We start from the raw sequence: 18,128 nt of genomic DNA on the forward strand, positions 1-18,128 counted from the left end.
CACTGTTGCTGTCGTTCCCACACGTGGTCTCGAAAGGGGTGTTCTTTTTAACTGGAGAATTTTTTTTTTTTAATTTTTTTTTTTCAACGTTTATTTATTTTTGAGACAGAGAGAGAGACAGAGCATGAACGGGGGAGGGGCAGAGAGAGAGGGAGACACAGAATCGGAAACAGGCTCCAGGCTCTGAGCCATCAGCCCAGAGCCCGACGCGGGGCTCGAACTCACGGACCATGAGATCGTGACCTGAGCCGAAGTCGGATGCCCAACCGACTGAGCCACCCAGGCGCCCCTACCGGAGAATTTTTAAATTATGCCAGGCAGCGTGTGCTTGGGCTTCATAGAAAATCGGGACAATGCAAGTGAGCAAGAAAATTAATGGCTTCTGAAATCTGGCTTTTCAGTGATCGCTTGAGAAATTGTGCTCCTCCTTATTTTTTAGTTACAGGTAAAAACAGGGAAACATTGGGGCACCTGGGTGGTTCAGTCAATCGAGCGTCTGATCCGGGCTCAGGTTATGAACCCGTGGCTGGTGAGTTCGAGCCCCACGTCGGGCTCTGTGCCGACAGCTCGGCGCCTGGAGCCTGCTTGGGATTCTGTGTCTCCCTCTCTCTCTGCCCCTCCCCCGCGTGTGCTCTGTCTCTCAAAAATGAATAAATGTTAAAAAAAAAACAAACAGGGAAATAATTTAGTAACGTGTGATGTCCGTAAAAAAGGTGTTCTCTGCCCGCCCCCCCATCTCTTGAGTTGTGGTCTGTTTTTCAAAATGATACAGGTCTCAGCTGGGAAGTAGGACTGTGTTGCTTATTAGAAAGTGGTCTCTGGGGCTGGGGATGTGTCTGAATGAGGCGGGAAACACCTCGGCGCCTAGGAGGCCCTTGCGCACGGGAGCGAGGCAGGAGTCCCTGGAGATGTTATGTGGGTACGCCATCCCCCTCTGAACCGAGCAGAGCTGCCTCAGGCTGCGCCAGGCCGTCCCTGGGGTCGGCTCTCTGCGTGGGCTACTGCGGCCCCTTCCCCGCACATACGGGTGAAGACAGCTGTCCCTGTGGCTTCCTGCAAAGGGGCTTTCCAGAATCTCTCCCACCTGTTCCCTGTGACCTTCTGTCCTTCCCTGATACCCCAGCCGGTGTTTCGTGCCTGGTAATCCCTAGCTCCTTCCTTCCGTGGGGCGAAGAAAAAGGGTATGCTTCTGATTGTACTTCAGTACAAGAGAGATTTCGTAGTGTGTTACCCAAGGAATCTGTGCTCTGTCTTATTTGTAGCTACAGAATGACAAGCTTTGTCCCATTCGGGATTCAGGGATCACGGGTGGGGGTGGGGAGAGGCGGGGAAGGTCCCCAAAGTTACGTGATGCAGATTCCTCAGTCCTGATGGAATGGGATTTACTTTTGGTATCAAGATTGGAATTGGAGGTGTGCCAAACCCAGAGCCTGGATAAGAGGGCAAGAAGAATGTAGGGGTGTGTGTACAGAGGGGTGGCTTCATGGCCTTTTAAAAAAATGTTTATCTATTTTTGAGAGAGAGACACAGAATCCAAAGCAGGCTCCAGGCTCTGAGCTGTCAGCACAGAGCCTGACGCGGGCCTCGAACCCACGAACCAGGAGATCATGACCCAAGCCGAAGTCAGAGGCTCGACGGACTGAGCCCCCCCCCCCCAGGGGGCCTGGGGAAGCGACTTAAACAAATTAGGGTCTTGGGGTTTTATCATCCAAGGGTCCTGATGTCAGAAGAAAGCATCCTAATACAGATAAGTTATGGTGGGTTTTTGAGATCTGCTCCTTGCCTCGGGAGGCTCTCCCGACATGGCAGCCTGGCTCATCAAAGCCAGCAAGACCGAAGTGCCAGGCTTCCGTGACCTAATCTCGGACGTCACGTCTGCCGTATTCTCTGCAGCAGTTCTAGCAAGCTCATTCTGCAGAGCAGACCAGCGCCCTGAGTGGCCCAGCACCCGGGTGACATGGGCTTTGCTCACAAGACCCTGCGGTTTGGGCAGGGCCTCGTAGGCATCCCTCATCTCTGCTGGGTGGCCCCTGGGGCCCGCAGCCGGCTCTCACCCGGGAGGAGGGGAGGGGAGAGGGGAGCTAGGAGGTGGAGGGAGGAGGGTGCAAAGATGTCCCCGGTGTCCCTGCTCCCCGTAGCTCCCGTCCGCCTTCCCTCTGCCAGTAGGAGAATCACGAGCCGTGAAGGTACGAGATTAACACGGAATCATTGTCTACACTGGCTGTGCCATGTAGAGGCCTAGTGGCTCCCGTGGCTACCAGTGCTCGGGAAGCCAGACTTCCTGACTTTTTAATCCACCGGGTATAAAACGGCATCCCATTCCGGCATCTCTCCGATCACTGGTGAGACGGGAGCATCTTTTCGTAATTCTTCGTTGGGTTGTTGCTGTTCCTGTTCTGCGCCTTGTTGGGGTCTCTTGCCGGCTGCTGGTAGGTTGTTTGTCCTTACTGACTTGTGGACGTTCTTTATATTCTAGAGAGTAGTTCTTTGTTGGTTTTACGTGCTACACACTTACGTCTTCTCCCGGCAGCTCATGCAGGGAGGGCCCCCGTGTTCACCCCTCAGTGGGGTTCCGGTGCTCTTTGAAGACCATCTAAGCTCCTTGCCTGGCCCACAAGGTCTTACTGGCCAGACCCTGCTCACTCCCACCCCCGATCACTCTCCCCATCACAACCACAGGCCTCCTTCCTGCCCTCTCCCACCTCCGGGCCTTTGCACATGCCGTTGCCTCCTCCCGGACAGACATTCGGTCCGCAAAGCTCCTCAACCACCGGACTGACGCACTGTCCCTGCCACACCACCACTTGACCCATGTATTGGCTTCTTAGAAACGGTCACCATCTGTAGTCTTCTCGTTTGTTACCTTCACTGTGATTCTCCCCACCCCCACCCCCCAGAATGTAAGTGCCATAAAGTCCAGGGACCGTGTCTGTCCTGTTCAGCACTGTCCCCAGCACCTGCCTCCGGACTGACTTGTAAGATCTCAATAAAGGCTGATCCTGTCCACGTGGGCAATAGAAGAGAAGTGATTCCCGTGTCAGAGGCCGGTCGAGACATTCTGGTTAAGAATTTCCTATTTGTCGGGGCACCTGGGCAGCTCAGTCAGTTAGCATTCAACTCTTGATTTCGGCTCAGGCCATGATCTCACGGTCCACAGGCTTGAGGCCCACGAGGGGCTCTGAGCCGACAGTGCGGAGCCTGCGTGGGATTCTCTCTCTCCCTCTCTCTGCCCCTCCCCACTCACGAGCTTTCTCTCAAACTTAAAAAAAAAAAAAAATTTCCCATTCGTCAATGATGTTTTTTTTCTGCAGCAATTTAGAAGGGCTCATACCCTGTTTTAAACCCATCGAATTAGACCTTTATGATTTTTCTCTTTTTTTTCTTAATTTTTTTATAGTTTATTTTTTGAGGGGGGGGGTTGGGGAGAGAGAGAATCCCAAGCAGGCTCTACACTGTCAGCGAAGAGCCCAGTGTGGGGCTTGAAGTCAGGAACCATGAGGTCATGACCTGAGCCGAAACCAAGAGTCAGGCGCTTAACTGACTGAGCCACCCAGGCGCCCTTTTCTGATTTTTCTTACGGACACTAACCATCACCTCCCTGGAGGGTCACACTGCGTCAGTGTGGCTTCTCTGGCTGCCTGAGGAGGGAAACGTGGGGAAGGTGACAGAAACGAGAGACTGGGTGGATTCTCTTTTATTTGCCATGTTTTCAAAATTAGCTCATCTATTTACATAATGTGGGCATATCTCGTGTTACGAGAGGGGGCTCAAAACTACAGCCAGGACGTGACAAAAACCTACAGAGACGCTTGTCAAAGGTTTTATCTATGACAACAATTGCTGAGCACCCAACCATCTCCCTCCCTGATTTCTTAGAGCTAAGTCAAGGACCGTTATGTCTCCAGCATAAATAGAAAACTCTCTGGAGTCCGTGATCTGGCCACGACGTCATGGTGACTGTTACGTGGATGTGGGTGGCACATCCCTTTCTCTCTCCAGCCTACTGGAGGAAGGTGGACATGTGTCAGATGACCACTTTGGTGCAGCACCGAGAAAACACTCAACAAAGAATTTTTTTGAGACATGACTCATTCCTGGTTCAAGAGGACTATTGAAGAGTGCTCTGTTCTTCATGAAGTTCACAGAAACCAGAATAAAACTGAATGGGAAACCTGAGGCATTTTCACCTGGAGCACATGACTCTAGAACACCGTGACCTCATCCGTCCGACTTCCGTGAGCAAGCATTATTCTGTAGAAGTGGCTTTTCCATGCAATTGGAAGTGCACAAAAATGCTTTCAAACGTTTGAAGGTCACTTAAAAAAAATTGTTAACATTTACTTATTGTTGAGAGAGAAAGAGTGTGAGTGGGGGAGGGGCGGAAAGAGAGGGAGACACAGAATCCGAAGCAGGCTCCACGCTCCGAGCCATCAGCGCACGGAGCCCGATGCGGGGCTTGAACTCACGAACCGTGAGATCGTGACCTGAGGTGAAGTCAGACGCTTAACCGACTGAGCCACGCAGGTGCCCCTAAAGGTCACTTTGGACGTAAATGTTCCTACATGTGTGACACATTATGGAGCCCTGGTCCTCCGGGTGTGGCCCGGGTGGGGCGTTGGGAGTTTTACATGCTCACAGGCTGTTCGAATGGGAGGCGAGGTGTGGAAACACAGAATAAAGGAATGATTTAGGACAACATTTGTCTCCACGGTCCTGAGGATACTTGGCATTTGGGGCTGAGACACCCTGCTGATGACGGACCCCAGGAGGGGCGGCCCATGATGTAAGACCGTGACCATGACTGGGGCCCGAGGGGGACCCGCTCCGCAAGGATTCAGGAACGGAGGGCTGTGTGTTTGCCACTGAGTGTACCTACTCTTCAAGCCTTGACATCTAGTTTTTCAACGCTAGACCCTCTGCTGAGAAGTCCCAAGGCTGAGTACTTGTGCTTGATAAATGCTGGTGCATTTTGAAGGCTAGTAATGACCTCCTCATAAGTGGCCATCAGGTGAAACGGGGAAGCAGTGACAAGACGGCTTGTAAAAGCAGAAGACCTTTCTGGTGCCTATTTTTGTTATCTGGGCATTTATAAATACACGAAAAAGAAGTCAAAACAAAACAAAACACTCCAGCCGACGTCCCAGGGGAGTGTTTCAGTGTCTTCGAAGATGTCTGTACAAATCTTACCCAAAGAAACTCGTGAATTCTGTATGTCGGTGAAGCACAGAAGGTTTGCGGGGGGGGCCCTCCCCCTCAGGAATAACCTTGACCTGCTGATTGCTGTGAAAAAAGACAGGAGACCCTAGCCTGGTAGACTAATGCTGAATCATAAATACAGTGCCTTCAGTTACAAGATGCTCTGTTTGAGTTACATATACGCTTTAGAAAACTTCTGTACGGGGCGCCTGGGTGGCTCAGTCGGTTAAGCATCTGACTCAGGTCATGATCCCACGGTTCCGAGGGTTCAGGCCCCGCATCGGTCTCTGCGTTGACAGTGTGAAGCCTGCTTGGGATTCTTTCTCTCCCTCTCTCTCCGCCCCTCCCCTGCTCATGTTCTCTCTCTCTCTTTCTCTCTCTCTCAAAATAAATGGATAAACTTTAAGAAATGTACAAATATTTTATTTTTTTTTTAATTTTTTTTCAACGTTTATTCATTTTTGGGACAGAGAGAGACAGAGCATGAACGGGGGAGGGGCAGAGAGAGAGAGAGACACAGAATCGGAAACAGGCTCCAGGCTCTGAGCCATCAGCCCAGAGCCCGACGCGGGGCTCGAACTCACGGACCGCGAGATCGTGACCTGGCTGAAGTCGGACGCTTAACCGACTGCGCCACCCAGGTGCCCCAAAAATGTACAAATATTTTAAAATCGATTGTAAGTGATGCTCGTGGTCTTTGCTATAAAGAGTTGGCCACCGTGTCATCTGTGGGAATGTTAGATTTACTTTCACCCTCAAAGCGGCTCGGGCACCTTTCCTAACGCGTAAGGCACTGGGGCAGGGGCCGGCTGCACGGACTGCTCACGGGACCATGCCCGGGGCTTTGGGGTCGCATCCTGTGGTTGGGGTGACTGGTCCTCGACCCGCTGTGAGAGACCTCAGATCACAGGAGCGACCCCAAACAAAGGCCTCCCTTCTTCGTGACTAGCCAGGTCCTCTTAGTGAGAAACACAGTCCTGGCGGATTCAGTATGACTGAAAAAAGAGAACTGATTTTGCACCAGTGACATTCAGATGGCTCATCTCAGGGCGCTTAAAAAACCTCTCTTCACACTGATCTAAAAGCACCTGCCCTCTGTTATGTTGGGATTTCTTCAGGGGGAGAAAAATTGCTTAAATTTTATCCCATAAAAATTATAGTCGAATTTCAGCCCACGGTGTGCCTGGATTCTGGGGCTTCCCTAGAATCGAGAAAGCAATGGTCTTCAAGACCGGCCTTGAAAAGCCCGTGTCTTTGGCGGAAAGGAGCCAGCTCGGTGTGACCTTGGGGGCAGGCAGAGGGGAGCAGGGGCCGCTCCGTGGATGGGTGTGGGTCCTCCCGAGGGAGCCTTCTTCCTCCACACCCTCCTAATTCTTCTTGATGGGCTCAGGAAGATGACGGGTTGAGTATTTCTGGAGTAAATATGTTTAAAGGCAGCCAAGGAGATTCCACCTATAAATACAGCCGCAGAACAGTGAGCGGCCGACCGGAGTCTCTGGGAAGCCCAGTCCTCAGGCCACGGGAGGCGTGTCTCCCCTCTTGAGGCAGCGCATGATGAAGGTCCCCAGGGCCACCAGGGGAATACACATGGTGGAAGAGGCCACGAGCAGGCCGATGATGGCCAGTGCGTAGAGGGGGTAATCCTTGGTCACAAGCTGACCCTGAAAGGAGAAGCCGAGGGTCAGCAGGAAGAGCCACCACAGGCAGAGCCCCGCTTGGCGGAGAGCATCTGGGGCTGGGCATCCTTACATCTGGGGCCACGTAAATGGAGGGGCTTAACCTCAGCCCCGTGCTGCCCAACAGGACCTTGTATGATGATAGAAAGCTCCATCTGGGTGCTGTCCGACATGGTAGCTAACAGACACAGGTGGCTACTGAGCCCTTGAAATGTGGCCAGTGGGCGTGAAGCACGGAACTTTACATTGTACTGAATATTCACGAATTGAAATATTAATCACCACATGTGGTGGTTGGCCGCCATCTTGAACGGCACAGCCCTAGTCTTGGGAGGAGGCTTGGCGGACGTCTGGATTGAGTTGGGGGATGCTTCCCTGAATGCAGATGCATTAAAGCTGATGAGAAAGGAGGCCAAAAAGCCAATAAATGCCACCTTTCTACGAGGGGGCCGCAGAACAGCTACGGCCGAGGGATCACAGGCCAACCGCGCGTGGCTTATAAACCAAAACGCGCTCGGAGTGAGGTGTGGGAACCAGCCCACAGACTTCCTGTTACTCGTCCTATGACTTGTTGTTGCTGTTGTTGTTCTGTACTGACCGGTACAGAAACCGGGGGAAGCGTTTAGAAGCTGTTTTAGCAATGTGACAGCTTCGTCTCGTATCTGTTGATACAAGAAATAATGGGAGCTTGTAGTCCATACGTGGTTTTGTGTGTACATTCTCCCTTTTCAGGGGATTCACTGCTACTGCTTTTGACAAAAGCGTCAGTCTGCTCTGGGTTGGAGAAGACACCCCGGTCCTTCTCCTGCCGGGAGGCAGGTGCGGGGGCGCCTCGCAGCCGCCATCAGTCACCTGCTCACTTGGAGCGGCGTCCTTCACAGCCACCATGCACGCTGGGTGCTAAGGGACAGCGTCTTCTACCCATAGGAAAGCAAATGCCAACTGGCCTGCAGGATTACTTTCCTCCCAGCGTAAATGTTCGCTGTGAGAGTCTGCCTGTATGTAAGGGCAGCCAAGGCTGGCCCTCAGGCCAAGTGCATTAACACGGCCGCCCTGGTTGTCAAAATGCTGACACACGGCGCTTCTGGTCGGTGAACAGCAGTTGCCTGTGGCCTGAGTGAGCCTGTTGCGTCCCAGCCACACACACACCCGGAGCCAGACCCTCCCGGGATGCGGTGACTCGAGCGCTAAGACGGGTCCTCTCGGGCACCTGCCGGGGCTCAGGGACCATGCCCCGGAGGCTGGCTCTGTCTTTCCCCAGGAGGCTAAGTGGACAGAGGTCGGAGGGCCTGAGGCTGAGGAGGAGGGAGGAGGGCGCAGCCCCGGGGGCAGGAACCAGCGCCTCTGCAGGGGGCTTTCTCCCAACCCCCGGGAAAGGCCCCCTGGGAAGTTCTAGAAGGAATCTTATTCTTTAAGGAGCACACGTCCGCAAAACTCAAAGCCCAGGTCTGCTCTCCTGGGCTGTTTTTAAATACCCAGGTGGTGTTTCCATGCCGCGACAAATAACCTGCCCACGCCGCGGAAGCGGATCTTTGGTTTCAGGAAACTTAAAGCTGCTGCTGGAGAGTGAGCCCCGGGGGCCCCGAGACAGGGGGTACCTGGGAAGCGTCCCAGGCTTGGTATTGCAGCGTCCCCGTGAGGATGTAGTCACTCAGGTAGAAAACAAAGAGGCTGATGATGAGGAGCGGGCTCAGGCCGGCCCACATGGCCTTCCAGTACCAGTTCAGGGTGCGGCCAGTCATGGCCTTGAGGTCACTTTCAAATCTATTTGGGAAACGGGGAGAAAGTCTGGATTATGCACGCCGTCCACATCCCTGTTTGTTTAGGAAGATTCTGTTCTGAGTGCCACTGAGCCTTGGGCACGACCCCTCCGGGGTGCCTGACCCCTCCTGGGCAGAGGGGGTGTGGAGTGGGGCAGGGGGAGGAGCCGAGGCCACCACAGAGCAGGGGAGCAGAGCAGTCCCCCCAGAGTCAGGTGCACGTCAGGAGATAATCTTCCCGGGGCCACCTCCAGATGAAGGCTGCCGGTGTGGACCAGAGGGCAGTTCCCGGAGATAGCAGAAGCCAACAGCCTGGAGGGTCACTTATCAAGCCAGACCTCCACGCTCGGGGACCCCGAGGGGCAGCTCTGCCCCCACCCCTCCCATCCTGGTATCAGCGACTCTACTGCCCATGAAAACGCCCCCAAGAGAGGAATCTCTTTTGTACCCTGGAGCCGCAGCAGGTTCTGGGACAGAGGGAGAGCCAAACGTGGGAATGTAGCACTCTGGCCAAGACCCGCCGGAGCGGGCGTAGAGAGAAACCAGAGCAGTGTCCCCCAAAGGTGGCTGCTCTGGGATTTCGATCGTGTCTGCACACTACGTCTCCCCCCGCCCCCCCCCCCCCCCCCTTTTAAAGAGCTAATCACGTTTCCTAACACAGACTCAAGTAAGTATGGAAAGTGTCTTCAGCACTTTGGGAAATACTGACCCAGCCATCGTCACCCCCATTTAACAGCAGCAGGCACCGAGGCCCCGGGCCGTGAGGTCACTTGCCCCAGGGCACCCGGGTAGCGGCAGACCCAGGCCCAGACCCGGCTTGGCCTGCTGTCTCCCGTCCAGGGCCTTGAAACCGCACCCAAAGCAGAAGTGGCCCTGAAGAGGGGCGGGGGTGGGGTGGGGTGAGACGGTCACCAGCTGCAACCACAGCCACCTGCTGCACTGGGGCCTGGGGCTTGTCCTGAGCTCCCACCTGACATGGCACTGTTGCCAGATGTTCACTAGATGGCGCTGTCTCCCTCCCCGTCACTCCCGGATCCTGCCACTTCCACACTCCATAGGGGACGCCTTTTTGGTTCTCCCTCCCTCCAGCCTCACCACTTAGCACCACCCCTTTGCATGGACTTGTGCCCTTTCTCCAGCACCTCCAGTGGGCCCTGGGTTCTGTTCCTCTTTCCTCCGCCTTCTCCCTTCCTGGGAAACACCTACCCTCTCAGGTGACCCATCTGTTTCTCCCTCTAGACTGGCGACAGAATTTCCCGGGGGACCAACTTGTCCCAGTTTACCCAGGACTTCCCCAGTGTTAGCACTGGACAGCCCGCACCCTGGGAAAGCCCTCGGTCCTGGGAAAGTAGAGTGGGTCACTCTAGCTCGAATGTCCCCAGTAGGTAGCAAATGGGAGGTAGGCTGAAAAAAAGGCTTCCTTGACCAAAACGGTTTTGGCAAGGCTACCATTTATACCCCGTCTTTGAGATTCCCAATCGTCTTCATGGCTCCAGGAAGTCCTAGAGGAAAGAAATTCTGACTCTGTTTAACTTACGTCTTGCAAGTTATTTGATCATGGACGTCCTTCAGCATGGCACGGGACCCCAGTGCTTCTGGGGACACAGTGGGAAATGTGGCTCAAAGGGGTCTGGTTTCTAGAATGTCATGGCTGGTGCTGCTCCCTACCCCCACCCCCCTCCAAACCAACGTGGAGGGTGGGAAAAGACTGAGGATGGGGGGGGCACAACTTGGCTCACCTGTCTGATCGGCTCATATCTGAGCAGTGCTTCCCAAATGCTCATGTGGACCTCTCCCGTGTGAACGTGTAGGATCTGACTCACCGGGCCTGGGAGGGCCCGAGGGCCCGCATGTACGGTGAGGCTCCCCCCCGGGCCCACTCGGAGGAGCAAGTCTCTCTAAACCAGTGGCCTCAGCCCGGCAGCACAGCCCGTTGTCACCCAGGGGGGGATCTACAACATTCCAGTGCCCGGCCGTGCTCCGGGATCGAGAGCCTGGCATCCTGAATCGGCCACGTTTTTTTTTGGTTTTAAGTTATCAACTGGACTTTGGTCAGCGTGCCCGAAAAATACTGATGTTCACCGAGGGTCAGAGTATGTGGTGCCTGGAGGTAAGGGATCCCTGCCCCCCTGAGCCGCTGGGGCCCGGCACGATCAGCAGGCGAAAGTCCTATAATAAAAAGTAAAACCACGGGAAATGGGGAGAGGAGGTGTTGGCGGAAGGTCGAGCGAGGCCGAGGATGAGCTGAGAGATGAGGGCAGAGGGAAAAGCGATGCCAGGTGGAAAGGGGAAGGCCAAGTGCCCGTGGGAAGGGGCTGCTTTCCCGGTGGGGCGTGGCCTTCGGGGCATCCCCGCCCCCTGCAGGCGTTGGGGGCGGGGCCTCCTCACCGCCTCAGCCCGAACACGTAACACACGGCGACGATCTCCACCAGGACTATGAGCAGCAAGGGCAGCGTGGCAGCGTAGTCGTTGAATATGTCGAACCAGTAGTTGCCGGCCTCCATGGTGAACACCAAGCCGATGACGCAGTTGACGAGGCACACCAGACCTGGGGCCACGAGACGCACGCTCACCTGCCTGCCACGCACCCCCCCCCCCATCCAGTTTCCTGGGTGGCCGCAGAGCCGCCGACCCCGAGGGGACTCTGCCGGGGACCGGCCTCTCTGCGTGTTTGCCACGGGCGTGTGTGTTCCGGGAGGGGTGGGGGACAGCAAAGGTGTCCCGGGGAACGTGTGTCAGATGTCACTGATGTTAATTCCCGGCGCTGTCCTGCAGGGGGGGCCCTCAAACTCGAGGGGGAAAGAAAGTTGTGGGCACGGCTATCTGCGGGGGGGGGGGGGGGAGGCCCACCCAGCCTGTGGGTCTGGTGATTCTGTTTATCCCAACTCAGCCCCTGGGCTCCCGGGAGGTGAGTCGGGGCAGAGGGTTTGCCCTGCAGGGCATCCCGAGGACTCCCGTGTGGCGGGAAGAGGGAGGAGGGAGAGGAGGGGCAGATGGGAATGTTTACCCAGCTCCCACTAGGTGCACCCCAGGCACCTGTCAGGCATTGGATCCAAAAGCCTCAGGAGCCCCCTTTACAGATGGGGAAGCCAAGGGCTCAGAGATACAGAGTAAATTTCCCAACATCCCACGGCACGTCAGCGACGGAGTCTGGGCTCAGACACTGGCCCTTCTGCCTCCAGAACCCGGGCCCTTGTCCCGGTCTCCTTTGGCTGACTCCCTCGGGCACTCCACAAAGTATATGACTCGCAAGTTCCCACCTCCCACCTGCCCGTCCCGCCATCATACCATGCGCCGTCACTCACCAAACCCCAGTGCCATCTCGAGGGGACACACAAGGACAAGGGGCTACATGCTGGCCGGGAGCTAACGGCACACAGGATGCTGCTACAGAGACCAGGTGCAAGGGGAGATGCTAAGTGCTAGAAGGTTCCGACGAAGGGTGGGCAGCTCCGCCCAGGCGGTCAGGGCTTTAAGGCGATGGGGTGGGAACTGGATTGGATTTGGGCTGGGAGAGGGGATGTCCCGGATGCGGTGGGATGGCGCCATCGTGGGTAGGGTGGGGGCCTAGGCGGTGGGGGGCAGGGGGGTGGCCACGTACTGATGGGAAGGGGTGGGAAGGGGCTCTCGGGGCAGGGGCAGGGGCTGGAAATGTTCTGTGTCTTGACCTAGGCGGTGGTTACTTGAGCGGGAACGTGTGAAAATGATTGAGTTTGTGTTTAAGAAATGTACACGTTTGTTAACACGGCAGTGGGAACAAAGGCAGAAGCAGGTTCCCTCCTGGCCTGGAGAGTTCTGAGCGCCAGGTCAGTGGGTCAGTGAGTCCGGCCTTTCCCGGCGCTGGGGCGGCCACTGCGCTGCCTCGTGAGGGAGAACCAGATGCGCAGGCGAGACGCACACGTGCCAGGTCCCGACTGCCCGAGAGGCGGCGAGAGCCATGGCAGGACCGCTAGGAGGTCGCCACCTCCACCAGCACATGGCCCCGCGGCAGCTTGTCCGTCTGCTCGCGCCCCACACCCCGCCCTCCCAGACCCCCATGTCCTCCTCGGATTGGCCCACTCACCGGAGATGGCCTCCTTGGGCAGGTGGCTGGAGATGACCTTGCTGTCGGTCAGGGGCGTGAGGATGGCCGCCGTGTTCCCCAGCATGCTCCCGATGCCCAGCATCAACAACATGAAGAAATAGAGGACCGACCACAGCTGGGATGCCGCCATGTTCTTAATGGCCTCGGTGTAGACGATGAAGGACAGGCCAGTGCCCTGGACCGCCTGTCCGTGTGAGAACACACCAGTTAGACACCCCAGCGGACTTACGGCTCCTTGAGCACGCCCAGTGCTAAGCATCCTGGGGGGCCCTGGGGACTGGCCACGAGAAGCCACATGCTGAGGCTGGGTTTTCCGTCTGCAGACCAGCCCCTCGGGCTTAGCTGGGCTGGATAGAAACGTGAGTCGTCGGGAGTCCGTAGTTGCAAAGCGCGAGGAGCATTGGGTTCCCGCACGTCTGTTCGGGATGAAATACAACAAAGATAATTTCTGCCCCCAGTATCATGACTGACTAGGTGCTCCGAGGCTTCGGTGGCTGGGAGCTGAGGTGGGAGGGGGAGCCAGAGCAAGAGGAGCCCGTAAGGTGGGGAGCTGGCCTGGCCAGCAGGCAACCCGGAGGGCAGCTGTCCCGTGGCCAGATCCCCACCGCGACAACACCATTGTGGGGATACTGAACCGCGGAGACAGAACCTAGAGCTCCCTGCTTAAAGACAAACCCCAGAAGGGGTCGAAAGAGGTCATGAGCTGGGGGTGCCCCCTGGCTACCGGCAGCAGAAGCAAACCCTCTCTGGGGGACAGCTCCCCCGATTTAGACCCGCAGGACCACCAGAGATGATCAAGCGGCGAGCTTGCAAACGGATTTGTAAACCCACGAGAAGACAAGCCACCATAAGTAAAGAGTCAGCGGGACTAAGGTTTAGAACACCCTTCCCCAAGAATGGCAGAGGCTGGGGCAGCAGATTTAGAACATAGGTCAGCTCCATGGCAAACCAGTGAGCACAGTGGGATTCGCCAGCGCTGGGTGCAGACGAGAGGGGGTGATCGCTGGTAGGGAATTTACAAACAGTAACGAAATTACTCAGGTTGGCTTTTTATCATTACTATGAGCCAACACATTCTCAACAGTGATCAAACATTCCTCCCCTTGAGGACAGACTGCCTTCCACTCTCCTGTCCAAGGCCACCAGTGGATCAGCTATGTATGACGTGTTTTTCTCGGAGAGAGACAGAGAAAGAGCAGGGAAGGGGCAGAGAGACAAGGAGCGAGAGAGAATCCCCAGCAGGCTCCCCGCTGTTAGTGTGGGGCCCGCCCTAGGGCCCCGTCCCCCAAATCTTGAGATCGTGACCTGAGCCGAAATCAAGAGATGGGCGCTCAACTGACTGACCCACCCGGGCACCCCTATGCATGACATTTTTAAAGAAACAGAAGATATGGGGCGCCTGGGTGGCACAGTCGGTTGAGCGTCCGACTTCAGCCAGGTCACGATCTCGCGGTCCGTGGGTTCGAGCCCCGCGTCGGGCTCTGGGCTGAATGCTCAGAGCCTGGAGCCTGTTTCCGATTCTGTGTCTCCCTCTCTCTCTGCCCCTCCCCCGCTCATGCTCTGTCTCTCTCTGTCCGAAAAATAAATAAATGTTGAAAAAAAAAATTTTTAAAGAAACAGAAGATAAAATGACCAAGATAAATGTATGACAAGAAACCATTGGAATGAAAAGCAAATTGGAGAGTAAATAGCATCTAAAAACATACTGGATGAAAAGACCACTGACAGCTAAGGACTGCTTGCACCTGAAGAGAAAATTAGTGGACTTGGAAATATATCCCAGGGAGGAATCCATAATGAAGACAAAAAAAAAAAGATAAGAAAGTGGGAAAACATCAAAGAGTGGCCTTGCAGGGTGGGATGAGAAGGTCCAGCTGGAATTCCGAACGGGGAAGACAGGCGGAAGTCAAGGCGATGATTACGAGGACATAGGTATGAATGTTCCAGAACTGGTAAGATACACGGGTCCGTGGATCCAGGAAGCCCAAGGTCACCCAAGCCCACACTGGGTAAATAAAAATGCATCCACGCTTGGATTGCAGAGGCCAGAGTCCAAGAGAAGATGACAGAGAAATCGGAGGGAAGCCGGGTCCTTTGAAGAAGGACTTTCGAAGAGCAACGATGGAAACCAGGATCACAAGGCAAAGATCTCCAATGTGTCAAGAGAAAAAGAGCTGTACACCTGGAACTAATATGACACTGTATGTTAATTATACTGAGATTAAAATTAAAAGCAAAAAAAAAAAAAAGTTTATTTTGACAGAGAGACCGAGAGAGCGAGCATGAGCGGGGGAGGGGCAGAGAGGGAGGGAGACGCCAAATCCCAAGCAGGCTCCAGGCTCTGAACTGTCAGCACAGAGCCCAGCATGGGGCTCGAACCCACGAATGGTGAGATCATGACCTGAGCCAAAGTCAGATGCTTAACGACTGAGCCACACCCAGGTGCCCCTAAAGGAAGGCATTTTAAGGGGCTGCTTGGAATTCTCCCTCTCCCTCTCTCCCTCTGCCCCTCCCCTGCTTGCTCTCTGTCTCTCAAACACGCATGTAAAAAAGTGTATTTTATTTATAAAAAAATAAAATTAGGTGGACAAGGTGAAAGCGTTCTAAAAATCCTTGTTCTTTCTGTTTGGGTGGGAAGTCACGATATTGTTGAATTTCAGCTTTTGTTAAGTTAAATACGCACAGGAAAAATTCGGAAGGAGAAATACACTGTGTCCCTTCCAAACAGTAGAGAATAAAGTGGAACGAGGGGGAGAGACAAACAAGAACGAACACAATGGGGGGAGAAAAAAGCCCCAGGTTGAATAAAGGAAGAACCACGTAATTCTTGGACGCTGAGCCAAGCTTAAAAGTAAGTCAGGAAACCCCCCAAATGTCCAAAACAAAAAGGAAATTTGAAATGAGTTCACGGAACAGGAACCGAAGCCCACGGAACCGTTCAAGGCCTTGAGGGCTGCGGCTTGAGGGCTGGGGCTGTGACACCTGCCCAGGAGGGGGTCAGGCCACAGGCCGGTGTGAGCAGGGAGCCGGGAAAGACTCAGCGTGGCCCCTCCCGTGAAATGACCTGATAAGCGAACGTGATGCAAGCCGGATTCCGGAACCAGAGCCAACGTTCCCCGGGAAGTTGGTGCCAGTGGACAAGCCACCAAATGCGGGTGCGGTGGGGACTGGCCTTTGAAGCTCCTGAGCCGTAGAAAAGTAGCTCCGGGGGCCTCATGACGAGCTGTTTAAGCTCTTTAGCTACATCTTTGGTTGAGGAACCAGACATCGTGAGCTACGTCTTAAGGGAAGAATGCACATGATCCCGGCGTGAAGGCGATAGAAACCACTCTAGGCCCGGGATCCTCAAACAGGGCCCCCGTGGATGGACTTGGTGGGGGGGGGGGAGGAAAGTAAGTAACAAAGGCCTCTTGCTGGGTCAGAACCGGTAGGTCCTCACCCCCCCCCCCCACGCCCCCCGGGGGTAGTGGCCGCCGAATCAAACAGGCGGCATCTGGGAGGTAAGGCACAGGTCTGACACCAAAGGCTGACTGGAGAATCTTCCTTGGCTTCTCTTAGAGGAGAGAGAAGCGGGCCGAGATCTTGCCTTACCGTGGCCAGCTCTGATTCCAAGCTGCAGTTCCTAATTTGTGGGAGCACCTCGCTGTATTTGCCGGGGAAGGCCGAGGCTAGGTAGCCCTTCACCTGCTCCAGGTTGCTGGCTGTCAGAAAGCCATCTTCAAGGTCAAAGGAGTTGGTCAGCAGCAGAATCACCCTGCAGAGCGGAATGCCAGGTTGACCTTCACTGAGTAGAAAGGCCGCGGTCGCCAACCCCTCTCTCGGAAGCCGGGGTGCTGGGGTTCCCTCCCCTCGGATTGGGCAAGGTCTCTCCAACAAAGGGAATCTGTTGAGGGGTGACCTTTTCTTCTTTTTTTTAATTTTTTGATGTTTTTAAAAAGTTTATTTAGTTTTGAGAAGAAGAGAGCAAGCAAGCAGGGGAGGGGCAGGGAGGGAGAGAGAGAGACAGAGAATCCCAAGCAGGCTCGCGCTGTCAGCATAGAGCCTGACGCTGGGCTCCGTCCGCAAACCGCGAGCCGAAATCAAGAGTCGGACCCCTGACCATGTCACCCAGACACCCCGGTTGGTGACCTTTTAAAGTCTGGGGTGACCTTGAATGGCTTTGAGGGAGCCTGAAAGAGGGCCAGAGATGAGAAACCAACCCACACAGCTAGGCCGCTTAAACCTCTGGGCCCGCATTGTCCGACAGAAATTTTGCGATGATGGGACCGTTCCGCGTCTGTGCTGTCCCACGTGGCGGCTGAAGCCTTGAATGCGGTGGGTGTGACGGAGAGACCGACTTAAATTCATTTACATTTCAGTGGAAACCGGTTTAAACAAAAGTGCAATGAACTGATTGGATGTAACTGACATTAATTAAACCAGTCCGCATTTAAATCTGTAGGTGGCCCCTTGGGGCTAGTGACTGCCGTATGGGACAGCCTAGTCTGGATGATGTTTGTTATACGTTGGATAAGGCGGGCGGGGAGGCAGGAGATTCTGTAATGGCCCTGGCTCACCCAGAGGGCTCTGGGTTACTTCCAAGGTCAGGGAGACGGGGGCAGAAGAAACCGAGGTTTGGCTGTTCAGTGCCTCCCTGTGCTAAGAGCTTTGGACGTATGAAGCTGCCCTCAGCCCTCAGGCGGGGTGCCCGGGGTTGGGCCCGGGGGGGGGGGGGGGGCAGAGCCGCAAAGCCGGTGTCCTCTGTCCCACGCCCCTTGACTTCCCTGTGCCATCTCTTCCCAGGCGGCTCTCAGAGCCTGGGGGACGGCGGGACGCACCCCCAACCCGAGGCCCCGGGGCTCACGGGGCGGCTTACTTGTTCAAGCAGCTCTCGTAGTTGAAGGTGGCCTTGAAGCCGTAGATGGAGAAGGTCACGACGCTGGCAAAGATGGAGGTCGAGCTGTTGATGAGGGACACGATGATGGTGTGCTTCTGGCAGTTGGTGGAGGGCTGGTTGTAGCTGGCAAAGGCGATCAGGCTGCCGAAGCCCAGGCCGAGGGAGAAGAAGATCTGCGTGGCCGCGTTGATCCAGGCCTTGGGGTTGGCCAGCTGCTCCAACTGCAGAGCCGGCAGGGACGGGGCTGGGGGAGCCGGCCGGGTGGCGCTCCCCCGCCCCGTAACCCACCGACCGGCCGGCAGAGGGCGGGAGGCCCGGGGAGGGGGAGTGATATGTAAAAGGAGCCCCCTGATCCATGACCAGGCACTGTGCGGGCCCGCGCCCCCACAAGATGGAGGCAGTGTGGGCTGGGGCTGGAGCTCTAGGTCTGGGATGACGGTGGGGGGTCATTTGGAATGTGGGGGGCATTTGCGGGGGCGGGGGGGGGCTACCACAGCCATCTTGTTTCCAGGCGCCAGATTTGCCAAATGAACTTG

General features: G+C 55.4%; 1 protein-coding gene across 1 annotated transcript in view; it reads right to left on the minus strand.

The window, feature by feature from the left end:
- Nucleotides 1–6,275: 6,275 nt before the first annotated feature.
- Nucleotides 6,276–18,128, minus strand: part of SLC6A20 (solute carrier family 6 member 20) — a 37,120-nt gene continuing 25,267 nt past the window's right edge. The window contains exons 6-11 of the mRNA XM_040445107.1: nt 17,572–17,813; nt 16,308–16,470; nt 12,696–12,900; nt 11,021–11,180; nt 8,471–8,636; nt 6,276–6,857 (exon numbers count right to left, since the gene is read on the minus strand). Of these exons, the coding sequence (XP_040301041.1) occupies nt 6,708–6,857; nt 8,471–8,636; nt 11,021–11,180; nt 12,696–12,900; nt 16,308–16,470; nt 17,572–17,813 (1,086 nt within the window). The 3' untranslated portion in view covers nt 6,276–6,707. The remainder of the gene's footprint in view (nt 6,858–8,470; nt 8,637–11,020; nt 11,181–12,695; nt 12,901–16,307; nt 16,471–17,571; nt 17,814–18,128) is intronic.

This window comes from Herpailurus yagouaroundi, unplaced genomic scaffold (assembly GCF_014898765.1).
Source record: "Herpailurus yagouaroundi ecotype Mexico unplaced genomic scaffold, PumYag 193, whole genome shotgun sequence".
Taxonomy (NCBI): Eukaryota; Metazoa; Chordata; class Mammalia; order Carnivora; family Felidae; genus Herpailurus; species Herpailurus yagouaroundi.